Raw genomic sequence first — 14,929 nt, 5'->3', positions numbered from 1 at the left:
TTCCCAGCGGATCCTGAAACTTCCAGAGGGATCCAGAACATTCCAGAGGGACCCAGGACTTTTCCAAGGGATTCCGGAACATTCCAGAGGGACCCAGGACTTTTCCAAGGGATTCCAGAACATTCCAGAGGGACCCAGGACTTTTCCAAGGGATCCGGAACATTCCAGAGGGACCCAGGACTTTTCCAAGGGATTCCAGAACATTCCAGAGGGACCCAGGACTTTTCCAAGGGTTTCTGGAACATTCCAGGGGGCCCCAGGACTTTTCCAAGGGATTCCAGAACATTCCAGAGGGACCCAGGACTTTTCCAAGGGATTCCAGAACATTCCAGAGGGATCCGGAACCTTCCCAGGAATTCCCGGGTTTTTCCCGGAACGTTCCGCAGGTGCTTCCAAAGGGGATCCAGAACCTCCCGGGGAATTCCAGAACTTTCCGGAGCGATCCCAAAACTTTCCAGGTGCTTCCAGAGGGGATCCGGAGCTTCGGTGGAATTCCAGAACTTTCCAGGGAATTCCAGGACTTTCCAGGGAATTCCAGGACTTTCCCTGGGATTCCAGAACCTTCCCTGGGATTCCGGAGGCTTCCGGGCCCCTCCCAAGGCAATAAGAGCCCCTCCCCCTCCCAGGGGCGGAGCTCCAAGCTCATTAATAATAATTAATAATTCATGAGGAGCAACCAAGAATAATTAAGGAGCTTCCAGGCACTTTCATCCCCCCCAAAAATTCCCCAAAATTCCCCAAAATTCCCTAAATTATTTCCTGGAGCGGCTCAGGGTTTAAAACCCCCTCCCCCCATTCCCCAAATTCCCCAAATTCCCCCCGAAATTCCCCAATCCCGTTGTTTTTAAAACACTATATTTGTATAAATGGCACCGCCTCCATCCCAAATCCCGGGATTTTTTTTTTCCAGGTTTTTTTTATTTTTAATTTTTTGACGTTTTCGGGACGAGGAAAAAAAAAAATTCCCAGAAAAAATTCCCACCCAAAAAATTTTGGGATTTTTTTGTTTTTTTCCCCCTTCCCGTTCCCTCCTTTTTTGTCTTATTTAATCCCCTCCCCCTTCCCATTCCCAGTTTTTGGTGGATAGGAATAAAAAATTCCCAGAAAATTTTGTTGTCCTGAGTTTGGGTTTTGGGGGGAAAAACGGGAATTTGAGTTTTCCTGGAATTTTCTGGTGTTTCCCCTGAAATTTGGGGATTTTCCCAATAAATTCTGGGGGATTTTTCTTTCAGTTTTCCGGAATTTTCCTTAAATTTTGAGGGATTTTCCCGGGAAATTTTGGGGTTTTCCCAGGAATTTTGAGGGATTTTCCTTCCAGGCATTTCCAGTTTATTTTTAGTAAATTTTCCATTTATTTGGGGGGAATTTTCCCAAAATTTGGGGTTTTTTTCCTTTTTCCCTTTGGGGGAGGATCCCGTGAAATTCTCGGGGGTTTTGGGAAATTTTCCCTGGAATTTTTGGGGATCCCAGAGAGGTTTGGGGTCATTTTGGGGAGTTTGGGGTCAGTTTTGGGGTTATTTTTGGGTCATTTTGGGGAGTTTGGGGTCAGTTTTGGGGTTATTTTTGGGTCACTTTTGGGGTGATTTTGGGGTCACATTTAGGGTGATTTTTGGGGTGATTTCAGGGTCAGTTTTGGGGTAATTTTGGGGTGATTTTGGGGTGATTTTGGGCTCAATTTTGGGGTCAGTTTTGGGGTAATTTCATGTTGATTTTGGGGTGATTTTTGGGGTGATTCTGGGCTCAGTTTTGGGGTAATTTTGGGGTGATTTTGGGGTGGTTCTGGGCTCAGTTTTGGGGTGATTTTGGGTCAGTTTTGGGGTGATTTTGGGGGTGATTCTGGGCTCAGTTTTGGGGTGATTTTGGGTCAGTTTTGGACTCAGTTTTGGGGTAATTTTGGGGTGATTTTGGGGTGGTTCTGGGCTCAGTTTTGGGGTGATTTTGGGTCAGTTTTGGGGTGATTTTGGGGTGGTTCTGGGCTCAGTTTTGGGGTGATTTTGGGGTGATTTGGGGGTGATTTTGGGTCAGTTTTGGACTCAGTTTTGGGGTGATTTTGGGGTGATTTCAGGGTGATTCTGGGCTCAGTTTTGGGGTGATTTTGGGGTGATTCTGGGCTCAGTTTTGGGGTGATTTTGGGGTGATTTTGGGTCAGTTTTGGGGTGATTTTGGGGTGATTTCAGGGTGATTTTGGCTCAGTTTTGGGGTCACTCTGTCCAGCGGTGGCCGCAGTGCGGGGCCGTGCACACGTAGTAAAGCCTCATCGCGTCCTGCGGGGTTTGGGAACAAATTCCTGGAGAATTTCCCTTCCCAAAAAACCCCAAAATCCCCCCCAAAAAAACCTGGAACCTCCCCAATAAATAAAAAAAAAACCCTCCAAAATTCCCCCCAAAAAATCCCCCAAATCCCCCCAGGATCCTCCCAAAAAAACCCCAAAATTCCCAAAGACCCCTCCCCAAAAACCCCCCGGGACCCCCCAAAAAAATCCCCAAAATTACCAAAGACCCCTCCCCAAAAATCCCCCGGGACCCCCCTAAAAAACCCCAAAATTCCCAACGAAACCCCCCAGAAAAACCCCAAATCCCAAAAATTCCCCCAAAACCCTCGGGGACTTCGGGGGTTTTGGATTTTCGGGGTTTTTTGGGGATTTTTTTGTGGAGGATTTGGGGAGATTTTGAGGGATTTGGGGGAGGATCTGGGTGGTTTTGGGGTTTTTTGTGGAGGATTTTGGGGGTGATTTGGGGAGATTTTGAGGGATTTAGGGGAGGATCTGGGTGGTTTTGGGGTTTTTTGGGGAGAATTTGGGGTTTTTAGGGAGGATTTGAAGGTTTTGGGGGTGTTTTGGTGTTTTTGGGGTGTTTTTAGGAGGATTAAGGGTTTTTAGGGAGGGTTTGGGGTGTTTTTGGGAGGATTTTGGGGTATTTTGGGGTGTTTTGGGGTGTTTTTAGGGTGTTTTTGGGAGGGTTCGGGGTGGTTTTGGGCTGTTTTTGGGGAGGATTTTGGGGTTTTGGGGTTTTTTTGGGAGGGTTTGTGTTTTTAGGGAGGATTTTGGTGTTTTTGGGGTGTTTTTAGGAGGATTAGGGGTTTTTAGGGAGGGTCTGGGGTGTTTTTGGGAGGATTTTGGGGTATTTTGGGGTGGTTTTGGGGTGTTTTTGGGGTGTTTTCGGGAGGGTTTGGGGTGGGCTCTGACCTCGGCGCGGGCGCTGTGGGACTGGAAGAACACGGCCTCCTTGTGCCCGCACCTGCACACGGCAACGGCGTCCACGGGCGTGTCCAGGTGTGTCCCCAGGTGTGTCCAGGTGTCCCCAGGTGTGTCCCCAGGTGTGCCCCCAGGTGTGCCCAGGTGTGCCCAGGTGTGCCCAGATCCCCCCAGGCATGTCCAGGTGTGCCCAGGTGTGTCCCCAGGTGTGCCCAGGTGTGTCCCCAGGTGTGCCCAGGTGTGTCCCCAGGTGTCCCCAGGTGTGCCCAGGTGTGCCCAGGTACCCCCAGGTGTCCCCAGGTGTGTCCAGGTGTGCCCAGGTGTGTCCAGGTGTGCCCAGACGTCCCCCCAGGTGTCCCCATGTCCCCCCCATGTCCCCCCAGGTGTCCCCAGATCCTCCCAGGTGTGCCCAGGTGTGTCCCCAGGTGTGTCCAGGTGTGTCCAGGTGTGCCCAGGTGTGTCCCCAGGTGTCCCCAGGTGTGTCCAGGTGTGCCCCCAGGTGTCCCCATGTCCCCCCCATATCCCCCCAGGTGTCCCCAGATCCCCCCAGGTGTGCCCAGGTGTGTCCCCAGGTGTGTCCAGGTGTGTCCAGGCATCCCCCCAGGTGTCCCCATGTCCCCCCAGGTGTCCCCATGTCCCCCCAGGTGTCCCCATCTCCCCCCAGGTGTCCCCATGTCCCCCCCAGGTGTCCCCATGTCCCCCCGTGTCCCCCCCGTGTCCCCAGGTGTGTCCCCAGGTGTCCCCATGTCCCCCCCATGTCCCCCCCATGTCCCCCCGTGTCCCCCCCATCTCCCCCCAGGTGTCCCCATCTCCCCCCAGGTGTCCCCAGACGTCCCCCCAGGTGTCCCCATGTCTCCCCCATGTCCCCCAGGTGTCCCCAGCTCACTTCTGGCAGGGGTGATCCTCGGTTCGGGGCAGGGTGGGGTCCTGGGACACGTCAGCGATGATCTGGGTCAGCTCGCTGGGGGACAGGCACGGCCCTGCTGCACAAACCCGCCCCAAAACCACCCCAAAACACCCCAAAAACACCCCAAAAACACCCCAAAACCACCCCAAAACACCCCAAAAATACACCCCAAAAACACCCCAAAAATACACCCCAAAAACACCTCAAAACACCCCAAAAATACACCCCAAAACCACCCCAAAAATACACCTGAAATACATCCCAAAAACACCCCAAAACACCCCAAAAACACCTCAAAATACGCCTGAAATACACCAGAAATACACCCCAAAATACACCCCAAAATATACCCCAAATACACCCAAAATACACCCAAAATACCCCTAAAATACACCCAAACATACATCCCAAACATACCCAAAATACACCCAAAAATACACCCCAAAACACCCCAAAATATACCCAGAAATACACCCAAAATACACCCCAAATACACCCCAAAATACAACCAAAAATACACCCAAAGTATATCCCAAACACACCCAAAAATACACCCAAAATACACCCCAAACACACCCCAAAAACACCCCGAAATACACCCCAAAAACACACGAAATACACCCAAAAACACACCCCAGAAAATACCCCAAATTCACCCAAAATATACCCAAAACACACCCAAAAATACACCAAAAAAACACCTCAAAATTACACCCAAAATATACCGAAATGTACACCCCAAAATACACCTAAAATACAGCCAAAACACATCCAAAATACACCAAAAATACCCCCCAAAACCACCCAAAATACACCCAAAAAACACCCAAAATACACCTAAAAGATACCCAAAATACACCCAAAAATACACCCAAAAAACACCCAAAATACACCCAAAAATACACCAAAAAATACCCCCAAAATACACCTAAAATACACCCAAAAATACCCCCAAAATACACCTAAAATACACCCAAAAATACCCCCAAAATACACCTAAAATACACCCAAAAATACCCCCAAAAAACACCCAAAATACACCCCAAAATTACACCCAAAATACACCTGAAATATACCCAAAAATACACCAAAACACACCCAAAATATACTCAAAATTACACCCAAAACATACCCAAATATACACCCCAAAATACACCTAAAATACAGCCAAAACACACCCCAAAATACACCCCAAAAACATCCGAAATACACCCAAAAATACACCCAAAATATACCCAAAAATACACCTAAAATATACCCAAAAATACACCTAAAATATACCCAAAATACACCAAAAATACCCCCAAAAAACACCCAAAATACACCCAAAACCACCCAAAATACACCCAAAAATACACCCAAAATACACCCCAAAATATACCCAAAACACATCCAAAAATACACCCAAAATACACCCAAAACCACCCAAAATACACCCAAAACCACCCAAAATACACCTGAAATACACCCAAAATACACCCAAAATACACCCAAAATACACCCCAAATATATACCCCAAATATGGGAATATTTGAGAACGTTTAGGGATATTTAGGGAATGTTTAAGGAATATTTGGGAACATTTGGGAATATTTAGGGATATTTAGGGAATATTCCAAAATGTTTTAGAATATTTAGGGAACGTTTCAGGAATATTTAGGGAATATTGGGGAATATTTAGGAACACTTAGGGAATGTTTAGGGATGTTTTGTGATGTTTAGGGATATTTAGGGAAGGTTTAAGGAATATTTGGGATATTTAGGGAATGTTCAGGGATGTTTTGTGATGTTTAGGGATATTTAGGGAAGGTTTAAGGAATATTTGGGATATTTAGGGAATGTTTTGGGAATATTTATGAAATGTTTGTTGCTCTCACTCCACTTCGTGCGTGATCTTGTTGACGTAGATGCAGCTGTTGTCGGCTTCCTGCTGGTAATCGCAGTTCCTGCACTGGAACCCAAACTGGGATGGACTGGGAGGGACTGGGGAGAACTAGGGGGGGGACTGGGACAGACTGGGAGGGGCTGGGAGTGGATTGGGGGGACTGGGAGGGCACTGGGGACGGACTGGGACGGACTGGGATGGACTGGGAGGGACTGGGACAGACTGGGAGGGACTGGGAGGGACTGGGACAGACTGGGAGGGACTGGGACAGACTGGGACAGACTGGGACAGACTGGGAGGGACTGGGACAGACTGGGAGGGACTGGGAGGGACTGGGAGGGACTGGGACAGACTGGGAGGGACTGGGAGGGACTGGGACAGGCTGGGAGGACTCAGTCCCAGTCCCGAACTGGTCCCAGTTTGGGCACTCACGGCGTAGAGCAGGATCCGGTTCTCCTTGTCCTCCTTGGGGTACAGCATGTTGTTACTGGGCAAACTGGGATTACTGGGAGGCTCCGAGGGGAAAATCCCCCGTTTTCCCTCACAAAATCCCCCGGTTTTTCCCCTCATAACTCCCGCTTTTCCCCCCTCACCATTCCCGGGTTTTCCCCTCACAATTCCCAATTTTCCCCTCACGATTCCCGATTTTCCCCTCACAATTCCCGCTGTTCCCCTCACGGTTCCCGCTGTTCCCCTCACGGTTCCCGCTGTTCCCCTCACAATTCCCGATTTTCCCCTCACAATTCCCGATTTTCCCCTCACGGTTCCCGGGTTTTCCCCTCACAATTCCCGATTTTCCCCCTCACAATTCCCGATTTTCCCCTCACAATTCCCGATTTTCCCCCTCACGGTTCCCGCTGTTCCCCTCACAATTCCCGATTTTCCCCTCACGATTCCCGATTTTCCCCTCACGATTCCCGATTTTCCCCTCACGGTTCCCGCTGTTCCCCTCACAATTCCCGCTGTTCCCCTCACGGTTCCCGCTGTTCCCCTCACGGCTCCCGCCATTCCCCGCTGTACCCGCCGGCCCCCCCCACTCTCCCCGCAGCATTCCCGGCGCCTTCCCGCTGGTTTCCCCCCCGGAATTCCCGGCTTTTCCCGGAGTTTTCCCGGAGTTTTCCCGGAGTTTTCCCGGAGTTTTCCCGGAGTTTTCCCGGAGTTTTCCCGGAGTTTTCCCTCACCATTCCTGGCAGAATCGGATCCCCACGAAGCCGGGCTCGTACGCGCCCTCCCCGTCCATGGCTGCGCCACACGCCCCTTTCCGCCTACTCCCTCATCCCATTGGGCAAGCCACCCGTCAATCATCCGCTTTCCCTCTTTTCATTGGTCAGCGCTCCTCCAGCTGCGCCAATTGTATATTCTTATTGGAGGAGTCTCTTTGCCCCGCCTTTTTCTTATTTCTATTGGTCCAGACCCATTTTAGCACCTCCTTTCTTTCTTCTTATTGGCTGAGCCTCGTTTCTCCCCTCCCTTTCTCTTCTCCTATTGGTCAATCCTCATTTTTCCCGCCTGTTTCTGCGTCTATTGGGTAATTTTCTCTTCGTCCCGCCTCCTCTCCATAGCTATTGGCCGCGTTGCATCACGTGACCTCATCCGCCAGCTCTGATTGGCCGCTCCCTCACCGGTCCCGGCTGTGGCGGCCCGTGAAGGTTCCAGAAGCGGCTCCGGTTCGGGCGGGCCCGGAACCGTTCGGGGCTCCCGGTTCGGGGGAGCCGGCGGCTCCCGGAGGGGCTCCCGCTTCGGGGGAGCCGGAGGAGCTCCCGGAGGGGCTCCGGGAGGGGCCGGGCGTGTCCGGGAGCCCGGTTCGGTCCGGGTTGGGCGGGGCCGGCTCGGTACCGGCTCGGTAGCGGGGCCATGAACGGCGGCGGGGCCGGGCCGGGCCCGGTGTGGCTGGCGGTGAGCAGCTCCCTGAACGCTTTCCGTGCCTGCAAACGCTTCTCGCCCGCGCTCACCATCGCCGAGCTCAAGGTACCGGACCGGGAGAACCGGACTGGGATAACGGGACAAAGGGAACCGGGATAACCGGACCGGGATAACGGGATAATCGGGATAACCGGACCGGGATTACCGGGGTAACGGGATAACCGGGAGAACGGGACCGGGATAATGGGATAACGGGGATAACCGGACCGGGATAACCGGGATAACCGGGATAACCGGACCGGGATAACCGGGATAACCGGACCGGGATAACGGGATAACCGGACCGGGATAGCGGGACCAGGATAACGGAGCCCCAAACCCAGCCTGGGAGCGCTGGGACTCCCAGTGACCCCTCCCAGTGCGAACTGGGAGTTACTGGAGGGATTCCTGTGGCGATCCCAGTGCTCCCAGTAACCCCAGTGCCATTCCCAGTGCTCCCAGTAACCCCAGTGCCATTCCCAGTGCTCCCAGTAACCCCAGTGCCATTCCCAGTGCTCCCAGTAACCCCAGTGCCATTCCCAGTGCTCCCAGTAACCCCAGTATCCATTCCCAGTGCTCCCAGTAACCCCAGTGCCATTCCCAGTGCTCCCAGTAACCCCAGTATCCATTCCCAGTGCTCCCAGTAACCCCAGTGCCATTCCCAGTGCTCCCAGTAACCCCAGTGCCATTCCCAGTGCTCCCAGTAACCCCAGTGCCATTCCCAGTGCTCCCAGTAACCCCAGTGCCATTCCCAGTGCTCCCAGTAACCCCAGTGCCATTCCCAGTGCTCCCAGTAACCCCAGGATCCATTCCCAGTGCTCCCAGTAACCCCAGTGCCATTCCCAGTGCTCCCAGTAACCCCAGTATCCATTCCCAGTGCTCCCAGTAACCCCAGTGCCATTCCCAGTGCTCCCAGTAACCCCAGTATCCATTCCCAGTGCAAACTGGAGCTGGTGGTGGGCTCCCCAGCCATTCCCAGTGCTCCCAGTAACCCATTCCTGTGTTCCCAGTGCAAACTGGAGCTGGTGGTGGGCTCCCCAGCCTCGTGCCATTCCCAGTGCTCCCAGTGCTCCCAGTAACCCATTCCTGTGTTCCCAGTACAAACTGGAGCTGGTGGTGGGCTCCCCAGCCTCGTGCCATTCCCAGTGTCCATTCCCAGTGCTCCCAGTAACCCCAGTATCCATTCCCAGTGCAAACTGGAGCTGGTGGTGGGCTCCCCAGCCTCGTGCTGCTCTCAGGATCCATTCCCAGTGCTCCCAGTAACCCCAGTATCCATTCCCAGTGCAAACTGGAGCTGGTGGTGGGCTCCCCAGCCTCGTGCATGCAGCTGGAGCTGTTCGGGGCCCAGGACGAGCCCCTGGGGCCGCTGGACTGCGACGAGGCCCTGCTGGGCTCCTTCCCCATCAGCGACGGCTGCAGGGTGCACGTGAGTGACATCTGTGTCACCTCATTGTCACCTCATTGTCACCTGTGTCACCTCCTGTGTCACCTCCTGTCACCTGTGTCACCTCCTGTGTCACCTCCTGTGTCACCTGTGTCACCTCCTGTCACCTGTGTGTCACCTGTATCACCTGTGTCATCCCCCTTCCCCATCAGCGACGGCTGCAGGGTGCACGTGAGTGACATCTGTGTCACCTTCTGTCACCTGTGTCACCTCATTGTCACCTCATTGTCACCTGTGTCACCTGTGTCACCTCAGTGTCACCTGTGTCACCTCCTGTGTCACCTCCTGTGTCACCTGTGTCACCTGTGTGTCACCTGTGTCACCTGTGTGTCACCTGTATCACCTGTGTCATCCCCCTTCCCCTTCCCCATCAGCGACGGCTGCAGGGTGCACGTGAGTGACATCTGTGTCACCTTCTGTCACCTGTGTCACCTGTGTCACCTCCTGTGTCACCTGTGTCACCTCCTGTGTCACCTGTGTCACCTGTGTGTCACCCCCTGTGTCACCTCCTGTCACCTGTGTGTCACCTGTATCACCTGTGTCATCCCCCTTCCCCATCAGCGACGGCTGCAGGGTGCACGTGAGTGACAGCTGTGTCACCTTCTGTCACCTGTGTCACCTGTGTCACCTCCTGTGTCACCTGTGTAACCTCAGTGTCACCTGTGTGTCACCTGTATCACCTGTGTCATCCCTCTTCCCCATCAGCAATGGCTGCAGGGTGCACGTGAGTGACAGCTGTGTCACCTGTGTCACCTCCTGTGTCACCTCCTGTGTCACCTGTGTCAGCTCAGTGTCACCTCCTGTGTCACCCCCTGTGTCACCTCCTGTCCCCTGTGCGTGTCTCAGTGCCATCTCCCCATGTCCCCTGTGCTGTCCCCATGTCCCCCCTGATGTCCCCCCTGGTGTCCCCATGTCCCCCTGGTGTCCCCATGTCCCCACAGGTGTCCCCATGTCCCCCTGGTGTCCCCATGTCCCCTGGTGTCCCCACAGGTGTCCCCATGTCCCCTGATGTCCCCTGGTGTCCCCACAGGTGTCCCCATGTCCCCTGATGTCCCCTGGTGTCCCCACAGGTGTCCCCATGTCCCCTGGTGTCCCCTGGTGTCCCCACAGGTGACCGACCGCAGCGGGGCCCGTGCGGGGCAGTTTGAGGACCTGAGCCAGGTGGCCAAATACGAGATGGCCGAGAGTGACTACGACAAGAGGACAGGTGGGACAGGAGGGGACAGGGGGACATGAGGGGACATGGGGACATGAGGGGACACTGGGGGGACATGAGGGGACAGGGGGACATGAGGGGACACTGGGGACATGAGGGGACACTGGGGACATGAGGGGACATGGGGACATGAGGGGACACTGGGGACATGAGGGGACACTGGGGACATGAGGGGACACTGGGGGGACATGAGGGGACACTGGGGACAAGAGAACAGGTGGGACAGGAGGGGACAGGGGGACATGAGGGGACAGGGGGACAAGAGGGGACACTGGGGACATGAGGGGACAGGGGGACATGAGGGGACACTGGGGACAAGAGGGGACACTGGGGACATGAGGACAGGTGGGACATGAGGGGACACTGGGGACAAGAGGGGACACTGGGGACAAGAGGACAGGTGGGACAGGACAGGGGACAGGACAGGGGGACATGAGGGGACACAGGGACAGGGGGACGTGAGGGGATTGGGGACATTGAGGGGTTGGGGACATCGGGGACACGGAGCAGGGCCACTGGCACCGGGATCGGGATTGGGATTGGAAATGGGATTGGGATCAGGGATCAGGATCAGGGATCGGGATCAGGATCAGGGATGAGGATGATGATGAGAATGAGGATGAGGATGATGATGAGGATGAGGATGAGGATGAGGATGAGGATGATGATGATGATGAGGATGATGATGATGAGGATGATGATGATGTTCCTGTCCCCACAGAGTCCATGCGCTCGTTCCTGCGGCAGCGCTCCTGGGGCCGTTGGGATCAGGATCAGGAGCGGGAGCAGGGATTGGGATCAGGATCAGGATCAGGATCAGGGATCAGGATGATGATGAGGATGAGGATGATGATGAGGATGATGATGATGAGGATGAGGATGATGATGAGGATTTCCCCACAGAGTCCATGCGCTCGTTCCTGCGGCAGCGCTCCTGGGGCCGTTGGGATCAGGAGCGGGAGCAGGGATTGGGATCAGGATCAGGGATCAGGATGAGGATCAGGGATCAGGATGAGGATGAGGATGATGATGATGAGGATGATGAGGATTTCCCCGCAGAGTCCATGCGCTCGTTCCTGCGGCAGCGCTCCTGGGGCCGTTGGGATCAGGAGCGGGAGCGGGAGCAGGGATCAGGATCAGGGATCATGATGAGGATGATGATGATGATGATGAGGATGATGATGATGATGATGATGATGATGAGGATTTCCCCACAGAGTCCATGCGCTCGTTCCTGCGGCAGCGCTCCTGGGGCCGTTGGGATCAGGATCGGGAGCGGGAGCGGGAGCGGGATCGGGAGCAGCGCCGGGCGCAGGAGGCGGCGGCGGCGGCGTCGTTGCCGCTCGGCGCTCGCTGCGAGGTTCGTGTCCCGGGCCAGCCCCGCCGCAGGGCCACCATCGCCTTCGTGGGTGCGTGTCCCCTCCCCCGCCCTCCCTGCCCCTTCTGGAACCTTCCGGAACCTTCCCGGGGGAATTCCCGCTCCTTTTCCCGCTGTTCCTGATTCTCCCCTCTCCGAAGGCGAGACGGATTTCAAGCCGGGGTTCTGGGTTGGGGTGCGCTACGACGAACCGCTGGGCAAGCACGACGGGAGGTGAGGGGGTCCTGGGGGGTTTGGGGGGTCCTGGGGGGGTTTGGGGGGTCCTGGGGGGGTCCTGGGGGGGTCCTGGGGGGGTCTGGAAGGTTCTGGGGATCCTGGGAGGGCTTGGGGGGGTCCCGAGGGGGATTTTGGGGTGGTTTGGGAGGTCCTGGGGGGGTTCGAGGGGGTTTGGGGGGATTTGGGGGGTCCTGGAGGGCTTTGGAGGGCCCTGGAGGGGTCCTGGGGGGATTTTGGGAGGGTTTGGGAGGTCCTGGGGGGGATTTGGGGGGTCCTGGGGGGATTTTGGGAGGTTTTGGGAGGTCCTGGGGGGGATTTGGGGGGTCCTGGGGGGATTTTGGGAGGTTTTGGGAGGTCCTGGGGGGATTTTGGGGGGTCCTGGAGGGATTTTGGGAGGGTTTAGGGGGGTCCTGGGGGGATTTTGGGAGGTTTTGGGGGGTCCTGGGGGGATTTTGGGAGGGTTTGGGAGGTCCTGGGGGGGATTTGGGGGGTCCTGGGGGGATTTTGGGAGGGTTTGGGAGGTCCTGAGGGGGATTTGGGGGGTCGTGGATGGTTTTGGGGGATTTTGAGGGGATTTTGGGAGGTCCTGAACTGCCTTTGAGGGAATCGTGAGACATTTTTTGGTCAAATTTGGGGAGGAAATTCCCCCGCAAAATCCCCAAATTCCCCAAATCCTCAAATTCCCCAAATCCTCAAATTCCCGTTTTTTTTCTCCCCAAATTCCCGTTTTTTCCTCCCCGAATCCTCTCTCCCCCCCAGCGTGGGCGGCCGCCGTTACTTCGAGTGCCCCCCGAAATACGGCGCCTTCGTCAAGCCCCACAACGTCGTCCCCGGCGATTTCCCCGAGGAGGACGACGGCCTGGACGACGAACTCTGACGGGACCCCCAAAATCCCCCCAAAAAACCCCAAAATCCCCCCAAATCCCGGCGTTTTCCCGCTTTTTTTTGGGGTTATTCCATCGATTTCCGGGAAAAGCGGATTTGGGTTTGGGGGAGGGACAAAATGGCGGCGTGGGCGGGGCTTTGGAGGCTCCGCCCCCTCCCGGGGGAAGTTGGGAGTTGGGGAATCCCAAAATTCCCAAAATTCCCAAAATTCCTCCCGGGATTCCCAAAATTCGCCCCCTCCCCCCCCAGAAAGCGCCGGAACCGCCCCGTGGTGGGCGTGGCTGTGGGTGGGTGGGCGTGGCTTGAGCATTCAGCCAATCAGAGCCCTCCTGAGGGTGGGGAAAGGGGCGTGGCCAAGGCGTGGATGGGACACGCCCCTCTCGGCCCCTCCCCCACCCCCTAAAGGCGTTTTGAGGTGAAAAATTCGAGTTTTGGTCATTTCTGGGGGAAATGGCGGCACTTCCGGTGTGGTGACCAATCAGAGCACAGGGGGCGGGGCTATGGTGATTGACAGGTGGCTCGGCCAATGGGAATGCACAGGGCGGCCATTTTGGGCAGGGAGGGGGCGTGGTCGGTGCATTTTAATGAGGGGTCAAAGGGGCGTGGCCGGGGTTTGGGAATGGGGGGGGAATTCCCAGTTCAATCCCAGTTTAATCCCAGTTCAATCCCAGTTTAATCCCAGTTCCCAATTCCCAGATCAATCCCAGTCCAGTCCCAGTTCAGTCCCAGTTCAGTCCCAGTTCCCCGATCAATCCCAGTTTAATCCCAGTTCCCAATTCCCAGTTCAATCCCAATTCCCAGTTCAATCCCAGTTTAATCCCAGTTCCCAATTCCCAGTTCAATCCCAATTCCCAGTTCAGTCCCAGTTTAATCCCAGTTCCCAATTCCCAGTCCAGTCCCAGTTCAATCCCAGTCCAGTCCCAGTTCAATCCCAGTCCAGTCCCAGTTCAGTCCCAGTTCCCCGATCAATCCCAGTTCCCAATTCCCAGTTCAATCCCAATTCCCAGTTCGGTCCCAGTTTAATCCCAGTTCCCAATTCCCAGATCAATCCCAATTCCCAGTTCAATCCCAGTTTAATCCCAATTCCCCGATCAATCCCAGTCCAATCCCAGTTCCCAATTCCCAGTTCAATCCCAATTCCCAGTTTGATCCAGTTCCCTGTTCCCAATTCCCAGTTCAATCCCAGTCCAGTCCCAATTCCCAGTTCAATCCCAGTTTAATCCCAGTTCATTCCCAGTTCCCCATTCCCAGTTCCCCATTCCCAGTTTTCCCAGTCCAATCCCATTTTCCCAACCCAAGTTCCCATTAATTCCGTTTCCCCATTCCAATCCCAGTTCCCAGTTCCCAATTCCCAGTTCAATCCCAGTTCAATCCCAGTTCAATCCCAGTTCCCAATTCCCAGTTCAATCCCAGTTCAATCCCATTTTCCCGTTCCCCAATTCCCAGTTTCCCCCTCCCCGATTTCCCGGGAATTTTCCCCTTTTCCAAGGAAAAATCTCCGCAGCCGCCTCCGTTTTATTTCATTTTTTTTTAAACTTTTTTTTAAACTTTTTTTTTCTTTTTTTTTCCTTTTTTTTTTTTTTCTTTTCCTTCCTCGATTTTTTTTCATTTTTCCTTTCCCGGGAATTCCTGGGGCTTTTCCTCATGCACCAAATCCCGGAAAAAAACCCCGGGAAAAGGAAAATTCCCACCAAAACGTCCTCGAAAGAAGCAGGAAAAGGCAAAATTCTCTCACCAGGAATTTTGGGAATTTTTTCCAGGATTTCCAGGCCCAAAAATCCCCCAAAAATCCCCTTTTGGAGGCCCCAAAATCCCGGATTTTGGCGTGGGAATTCCGGTGGATTTTCCAGGAGGTCGGGTGGGAATTCCGGGATTTTTGGGATTTTTTTTTTTCCTTTTTTTA

At 54.4% G+C, this 14,929-nt stretch overlaps 2 protein-coding genes across 3 annotated transcripts; one reads left to right on the top strand and one right to left on the bottom strand.

Moving 5' to 3' along the window:
* Window positions 1-1,328: 1,328 nt before the first annotated feature.
* On the bottom strand, window positions 1,329-7,290 carry POLR2I (RNA polymerase II subunit I). Of its 2 annotated transcripts, XM_058859896.1 has the most exons (7): window positions 7,167-7,290; window positions 6,418-6,472; window positions 5,978-6,051; window positions 4,080-4,154; window positions 3,185-3,236; window positions 2,168-2,264; window positions 1,329-2,021 (listed from the first exon to the last, which is right to left on the bottom strand). In XM_058859896.1, the coding sequence occupies exons 1-6, from the start codon at window positions 7,223-7,225 to the stop codon at window positions 2,202-2,204; spliced, it is 378 nt and encodes a 125-aa protein (XP_058715879.1). In that variant the 5' UTR covers window positions 7,226-7,290; the 3' UTR covers window positions 1,329-2,021; window positions 2,168-2,201. The 2 variants fall into 2 exon arrangements, with proteins under 2 accessions (XP_058715879.1, XP_058715878.1); XM_058859895.1 differs by having other exon boundaries at window positions 1,329-2,264.
* Window positions 7,291-7,591: 301 nt separating this feature from the next.
* TBCB (tubulin folding cofactor B) lies at window positions 7,592-13,063 on the top strand. The gene is made up of 6 exons (XM_058859915.1): window positions 7,592-7,953; window positions 9,170-9,313; window positions 10,442-10,538; window positions 11,765-11,956; window positions 12,066-12,138; window positions 12,901-13,063. The coding sequence occupies exons 1-6, from the start codon at window positions 7,840-7,842 to the stop codon at window positions 13,016-13,018; spliced, it is 738 nt and encodes a 245-aa protein (XP_058715898.1). The 5' UTR covers window positions 7,592-7,839; the 3' UTR covers window positions 13,019-13,063.
* The last annotated feature ends 1,866 nt before the right edge of the window (window positions 13,064-14,929 follow it).

The sequence above is a fragment of the Poecile atricapillus genome, chromosome 31, assembly GCF_030490865.1.
Source record: "Poecile atricapillus isolate bPoeAtr1 chromosome 31, bPoeAtr1.hap1, whole genome shotgun sequence".
NCBI classification, from domain to species: Eukaryota; Metazoa; Chordata; class Aves; order Passeriformes; family Paridae; genus Poecile; species Poecile atricapillus.
Note: the sequence above shows the minus strand (reverse complement) of the source record. Positions and strands in the feature narration are given on the sequence as shown.

Excerpts from the sequence above, each read along its gene's own strand:
- POLR2I (XM_058859895.1), bottom strand. The coding sequence starts at position 7,225 with ATGGACGGGGAGGGCGCGTACGAGCCCGGCTTCGTGGGGATCCGATTC. Across the intron at positions 6,473-7,166 it reads ATCCGATTCTGCCAGGAATG|TAACAACATGCTGTACCCCA; the intron begins GTGAGGGAAAAC and ends CAGTTTGCCCAG. Across the intron at positions 3,237-4,079 it reads GAGGATCACCCCTGCCAGAA|GTGCGGGCACAAGGAGGCCG; the intron begins GTGAGCTGGGGA and ends TGCCGTGTGCAG.
- TBCB (XM_058859915.1), top strand. The coding sequence starts at position 7,840 with ATGAACGGCGGCGGGGCCGGGCCGGGCCCGGTGTGGCTGGCGGTGAGC. Across the intron at positions 10,539-11,764 it reads TGACTACGACAAGAGGACAG|AGTCCATGCGCTCGTTCCTG; the intron begins GTGGGACAGGAG and ends ATTTCCCCACAG. Across the intron at positions 11,957-12,065 it reads GGCCACCATCGCCTTCGTGG|GCGAGACGGATTTCAAGCCG; the intron begins GTGCGTGTCCCC and ends CCCTCTCCGAAG.